Source organism: Artibeus jamaicensis, unplaced genomic scaffold (genome assembly GCF_021234435.1).
Source record: "Artibeus jamaicensis isolate MK-2021 breed Jamaican fruit bat unplaced genomic scaffold, CSHL_Jam_final contig_233, whole genome shotgun sequence".
NCBI classification, from domain to species: domain Eukaryota; kingdom Metazoa; phylum Chordata; class Mammalia; order Chiroptera; family Phyllostomidae; genus Artibeus; species Artibeus jamaicensis.
In genome coordinates this window covers 53323288-53330095 of record NW_026521486.1, presented here as the reverse complement: position 1 = coordinate 53330095, position 6808 = coordinate 53323288, and the positions used below count along the sequence as shown (strand labels likewise).

Sequence of the window (6808 nt, the reverse complement as noted above, 5' to 3'; positions counted from 1 at the left end):
GTAATTTTACAGTTACACTTTTCCCACCTTTTCTCCATTGATCACCCCTACACCCCATTTCCACAGTTAATGCCAGCCCCCATTGTCTGTGTCTGTGAGTTCTCTATTTGTGTTCCTTTGCTTGCCTCTTCCCCTTCTTTTTCCCATTACCCCTCCTCCCCCTTCTCTCTGATTATTCTATATTTCCAAGTCTCTGGTTCTGTTTTGCTCATTTGTTTGTTTTGTTGATTAGGTTCCACTTATAGGTGAGATCATATGGTATTTGTCTTTATGATAAAAATTTATTTGAGAAGCATTTTTTTGCCAAGTTCTTAAAGGACTGCTTTACTTGCTGGTTCCTCAAGGAGTAAATGAATGGGTTTAGCATTGGGGCAACAGAAGTATTGAGCACAGCTATACCTTTGGTCAAAGCCACTCCTTCTTTTGCTGAAGTTTTGATGTACATGAAAATGCAACTTCCATAAGAAATAGAGACAACAATCATGTGTGAGGAGCAAGTGGAAAAGGCCTTTTTTCTTTGCTCAGCAGAAGGGATTCTCAGAATTGTTTTAAGGATGAATGCATAGGAAAGGATCACTAATGTTAAGGTTACCATGAGTGTGAACAGTGCCAGAAAGAATCCCATGAGCTCTAGGAATGCTGTGTCTGTGCAGGAGATCAGTAGCATAGGAGAGGAGTCACAGGTGAAGTGGTCAATGATGTTGGAGTCACAGAAATCCAGCTGAAGTCCCATGATTACAGGTGGAAAAATAATGAGAAATCCAGCCAGCCAAGAACTAATTAGCAGCTGGTTGCAGGTTCTGCTATTCATTATTACTGTGTAATGCAGTGGCTTACAGATAGCCACGTACCGATCATAAGACATAGCAGTCAGAAGGAAAAATTCTGTTGAACCAAGGAGAATGAAGAAAAACACCTGAGCCATGCAGGAATTATAGGAAATGGTCATATCCCCTGTTACAATGCTTACCAGGAATCTAGGAATGCAAACTGTTGTGAATAGGACTTCTAGAAAAGAGAAGTTCCTAAGGAAAAAGTACATGGGGGTTTTGAGGTGCATATCTATCAGAGTAAGAGTGATAATTGTCATGTTTCCAGTTATACTCAGTATATATGTGAAGAATAGAAATAGAAAAATCAAAACATTTAGCTCTGGGTCATCTGTTAATCCCAGAAGAATGAACTCTTTCACAGATGTTTGATTTTTCATTTCTTTTTTTTTTAAGGTTTTATTTATTTATCTTTAGAGGGGAAGGGAAGGAGAGAGGGAGAGAAACATTAATGTATGGTTGCCTTTCGTGCATCCCTTGCTGGGAACTGGCCTGCAGGGAACTGGCCTGCAACCCAGACATGTGCCCTGACTGGGATTCGAACCACGATCATGTGCTTCGCAGGCCTGCGCTCAGTCCACTGAGCTACACCAGCCAGGGCGATTTTTCATTTCTTATTGCTGACTTCTTCCAGGTCTGTAAATGCATACAAGAAACAATGGTTTATTGAGTACAAGATTACTTTTTCTTTAAAATCAACTCTGCTGGCTAAGAAAGATATACTGGAATGGGCCAATAAGTTAGCTGCCAAGTTTTACTGAATTATAAAAATATATGTGAGCCAGGGTGAAGACAGTTATACATAGTACTTATTTAATATTAAGTGAGTCACTAATAGGTCTAATAAATGCATCTGTATAAGAAATGTATACTTATCAAATGTGTTTTACTATCTTTAAATTTTTTGTTTATTTGTGTATGAAAATTAGGTATAGAATATAAAATATAATTTTATTTTTATAGAATATTTTACCAATGTCCACATGTTCCAAAGATTCCCTGAATATAAAACATTTTGAAGTTGTTTTAGGTATTTGCTACAATTTTTTTCAGGATATTTCATGTTGACCCTGCCTATATAGAGAATTAATAACTTAACAAAGGAATCGGGGTCTAAAAAACTAATACACACACATATATTTATACATATATTCCTAAATAAACATGATATAAAGTTTTTTTCTTTTTGAGTTAAATAATAATCTATTGCTTTTTAAGAGGAATTCTAACACCCAAAGTTAAGTGATCTAAGTTATAAGCTGATTAGAAAATAAAATAAGTGAGGTGAGAGATAAAAAATATACTTACAATTATATAATCCCATGTGGTTGCAATTTGACTGCTGAAACCAAAATACTCTGTTGCCTTATTTTAATTGTCAGTGTTTGAGGCTTTTTTTGTAGCATTTCATAGACTTTGCAACTTGTTTCTGCCTTTGATATTCTTATGTAGTAACATACTTTTGTAGTGTGTAGGTAGAATTTGCTGGGATGATAATGGTTGCATAGAGTGTTGTGGACCATACAGAAGAATAAGTCCAGTACAAAATTCTTGAAGTAAGAAGGTCCTGATAGAAAGATGACATAGTCCCAGTTGCTGGTAGAAGGTGCTACATCCACAGTGCAAGCAAGGTATTCAAGAGGTCCTGCAACCTGTGATCAAGGAAAGAGTTGATGACATGGTGGCAAAAGCTCTATGGGTAGCCCCAAGTAGTCAATCTATATTACATCCGAAAAACTGAGATTCAGGAAGTTTTGCAACATTTTTCCTTGTGTAACTGTGGCCCTGCTACTAAGTCATTTAGGAACAAAGCTAGAGTCTTAGAAATGGGAGAGGGAAGCAGAAAATAGAGCCCTGTCTTAAGTTTTGAACAGGTAACATAGCACAAGCAGAGGCTAAACTTTCTTGGAATGTAGGTAACACTCCCCCCCAAACAAACTACATAAAAGAAAAAGAAAGTGAGGAAGAAAAAGAAAAGTGAGGGATCATGAAAATAGCAGTGAAATAGATAAACAAAGGTGAGAAATATTTGTATTTTTCTGGGTAAGTAAACCTCTTAGTTGATAAGAGAACAGCTCAAAACCATGAGTGAAAATCAAGAAATAACAGCTATGGAAAAGAGATGAGCTGCATGGCATAGGCATAAAAGTTTGTGAGAGAGAAAATGCTTGAAATAGAAAGAAGTATATCTAGTTGCACAATCCAAAGCCAAGCACTTAGTTATCTCTTGTTTTCCAAAATTTACATAAAAATAACATCCTAATCTTAAATGCTAGGAAGATCTTACTTGGCTCTCAGTAACTTTAGTAAAAGGAAGATGGGTTATAACTATTTTTTTTTACATTCTTTCCTTTCCAGCAGGAAGACTTGGTTTTCTAATGATTGTTTCCCAAACTGACTGGTTTTATATTATTTTTCTAAAAAAAGTCACAGGGGACACCTGCAGAAAAACAGAAGTAATATGTCTCTAGAGAGGAATAACACAGATGAGTGCACTCTAAATTTTGTTGAATAATTTTAATTAGGTATCCTTGAGAAGTGAGTTTTTAAAAAAACATTTAACATGAGAGTAATACAAGGCAAAGAACAGAGAGGATTTTAATTTCAGCAACTTAAACACTGGGCCACACTACCAAATCCCAAACCCTGGAAGAATAACACACACACACACAAAACTGCAGACCAAGGTCTCTGATGAATGTAGATGCAGAAATCCTAAACTAAATACTAGCAAATTGAATACAACAATATGTTAAAATTATATGTGGTAATTATAGAGCAGGGTCATCAAGGAATATGTATAAAGGACACATAGATAAGGTCAAAGTGAGTAGGATCTTGGGTGGGGGTCTTAGGTGAGTGGGGCAGAGGGGACATGGTTGGGGAAAATAGAGATAACTGTACTTGGACAAAAATTTTAAAAATGAATGTAATTGACTACAAAAAATTACATGTCATGACCAGATAAGGTTCATTCCAAGGACACAAGCATGATTCAAAATATACAAACAAATCAATATAATATATATGTTAACAAAATAAAAGATAAAAATCATACAGCCTGATGAATGAATGCAGGAAAACATTTGAGAAGATACATCATCCATTTATGATTAAAGCACTCAATAACATGGGTATAAAAGCAAAGCACCTCAGCTTAATAAAGGCCATATATGATAAACTCTAAGCTAACATACTCAGTGGTGAAAAACTGGAAGCTTTTTCTCTAAGATTAGATATAAGACAAGGATGCCCACTCTTACCACTCTCACCTAATATAGTACTGGAAGTCCTAGCCAGGGCAATCAGGAAAGAGAAAGAAAAAAAAAGGCACCCAAATTGGAAATGAGGAAGTAAAAGTGTCAGTTTTTTCCAGATGAAATGATCATTTATATAGAAAACCCTGTTGACTCCTTCGAAATACTATTAAAAAGAATAAAAAATACAGTAAATTTGCAGGATACAGCATCACATACAAAAACCCACTACTTTTCTGTATACTAACAATGTACCTTCAGAAAAAGAAATGAAAAAATTTTCTTCTGTAATTTCAACCAAAAGAATAAAATAACTAGGAATAAACTTAACAAAGAATATGAAGGACCTATATATGGAAAACTACAAAGAACTCGTAAAAGAGATTGAGAAAGAAATCATGAAATAGAAAGATATTCTGTGTTCATAAATTGGAAGAATCAATGTACTTATATTAGCCAAAGAAATATACGTATTTAATACAATCCCCATAAAATTCTCAAAGTCATTTTAAAAGAAATATAACAGAGCCACATGAAAAGATGCTCAATATTGCTAGCTATTAGAGAGATGCAAATTAAAACAATTATGAGATACCACTTTACACTGGTCAGAACGGCCATCATAAACAAAGCAACAAACAAGTGTTGGAGAGGTTGTGGAGAAAAGGGGACCCTAATCCATTGTTGGTGGGATTGCAGACTGGTACAACCACTGTGGAAAACAGTATGGAATTTTCTCAGAAAAATAAAAATCAACCTGCCTTTTGACCCAGCAATTCCACTGCTAGGATTATATGATAAGAACCCTGAAACACCAATCCAAAAGAACCTATGCACTCCAATGTTCATAGCAGCACAATTTACAATAGCCAAAAGTTGGAAGCAACCTAGGTGTCCATCAGTAAATGAATGGATCCAAAAACTATGGTACATATACACAATAGAATTCTATGCAGCAGAAGAAAAGAAGGAGCTCCTACCCTTTGCAACAGCATGGATGGAACTGGAAAGCATTATGCTGAGTGAAATAAGCCAGGCAGTAAAAGACAAATACCATATGATCTCACCTTTAACAGGAAGCTAAACAACAAAACAAACAAGTAAGCAAAATATAACCAAAGATACTGAAGTAGAGAATAGGCTGATAGAAACTAGAGGGGAGGGGGAGAGAATTTCAGGGGAAAAGGGGAAGGATTTACAGGAACTAGTATAAAGGACACATGGACAACAACTAAGGGGGGTGGAAATGGGAGGGAGGTGGGGAGCACTGAGGTTGTGGGCTGGGATGGGAGTAAAAGAAAACTGTACTTGAACAACAATTAAATATTTTTAAAAAAGAAATATAAGAAAAAATCATCATATTTGTATGGAACCACAAAAGACCTCAAAAATCCAAAGCAATCCTGAGAAAAAAAGAACAAAGCCAGAGGTATCACACTAACTTACTTCAAATTATACTACAGAGCTATATTAATTAAAAAAGCATGGTATTGGTAGAAAAACAGACACACAGACCAATGGAACAGGATTGAGAACCCAGAAATAAAACTACATATTTATGGGCAAATAATTTTTGACAAAGGAGCCAAAAATAAACAATGAAAAAAGCAAGCCTTTTCAATAAATGGTACTGGAAAATTTGGAAAGCCACATGCAAAAGAATAAAACTAGACTACCGGTTGTCTCCAAAAAGAGTTCCCATCAGACTGTCAGTGGATTTCTCAAAAAACACCTTACAAGCAAGAAGGGGCTGGAAAGAAGTATTCCAAGTCATGAAAACCAAAGACCTACAACCAAGATTGCTCTATCCAGCAGTTTTCATTTAGAATGGAAGGACAGATAAAGTGCTTCTCAGATAAGATCAAGTTCAAGGAGTTCATCATCACCAAACCCTTATTATATGAAATGTTAAAGGGACTTACCTAAGAAAAAGAAGACAAAAAAGATGAACAGTGAAAGGACAGCAAACGCACAGTTATCTACAACCACACCTAAAACAAAAGCAAATTAAGAGGACAGCTAGATCAGGAGTGAACAATAGAAATGAAGATCACTTGGAGGGTTAGTAACAGGGGAGTGGGAGGAGGAGAAGAGGGGAGAAGGTACAGAAAATAAGTAGCATAGACGGTAGGTAGAAAATAAGTGGGGGGAGGGTAAGAATAGTAGGGGAAATATAGAATCTAAAGAACTTGAGACACATGGTCATGAACTAAAGGGGAGAATGGTGGGGAGGGTGGAGGGGGGAAAAAGAACAAATGTAATGGAGTAATCAATAAAAAATAAAAAACAAATTAAAACAAATAATTCAAACTAGATCAAAGACCTAAATATAAGATGTGAACCAATAAGTTACATAAAAGAAAACATTAGTATCTCTCATCATTTTTATAATTTTCCTGGGAAGAATCTTGATCCACCAATGAAATTACATGTATTTTATTTGAATAACTGTAAATAAATATGAGGAATTTTTTTAAGGAAAATCAAAGGGAAAAAAGTTCTTGGAGATAGAAAACGCTAAGGATGCACACTGTACCTAAGCAGAACCATTTTAGTTAGATGGCCTTGGATGACATTACTTGAGATAACTAAGAACAACTAAATATTAATCAGGGGACTCTATATTAGCTTATGGATGTAGAAATACCATATTATCTCACTCATATGTGGAATCTAAAGAACAAAGTAAACTGATGAACAAATTAAAACCAGAGGCATGGA

General features: G+C 35.4%; 1 protein-coding gene across 1 annotated transcript; it reads right to left on the bottom strand.

The window, feature by feature from the left end:
* Positions 1-268: 268 nt before the first annotated feature.
* On the bottom strand, positions 269-1210 carry LOC119036403 (olfactory receptor 6C76). The gene has a single exon (XM_037128164.2). The coding sequence runs from the start codon at positions 1208-1210 to the stop codon at positions 269-271; it is 942 nt and encodes a 313-aa protein (XP_036984059.2).
* Positions 1211-6808: the final 5598 nt, after the last annotated feature.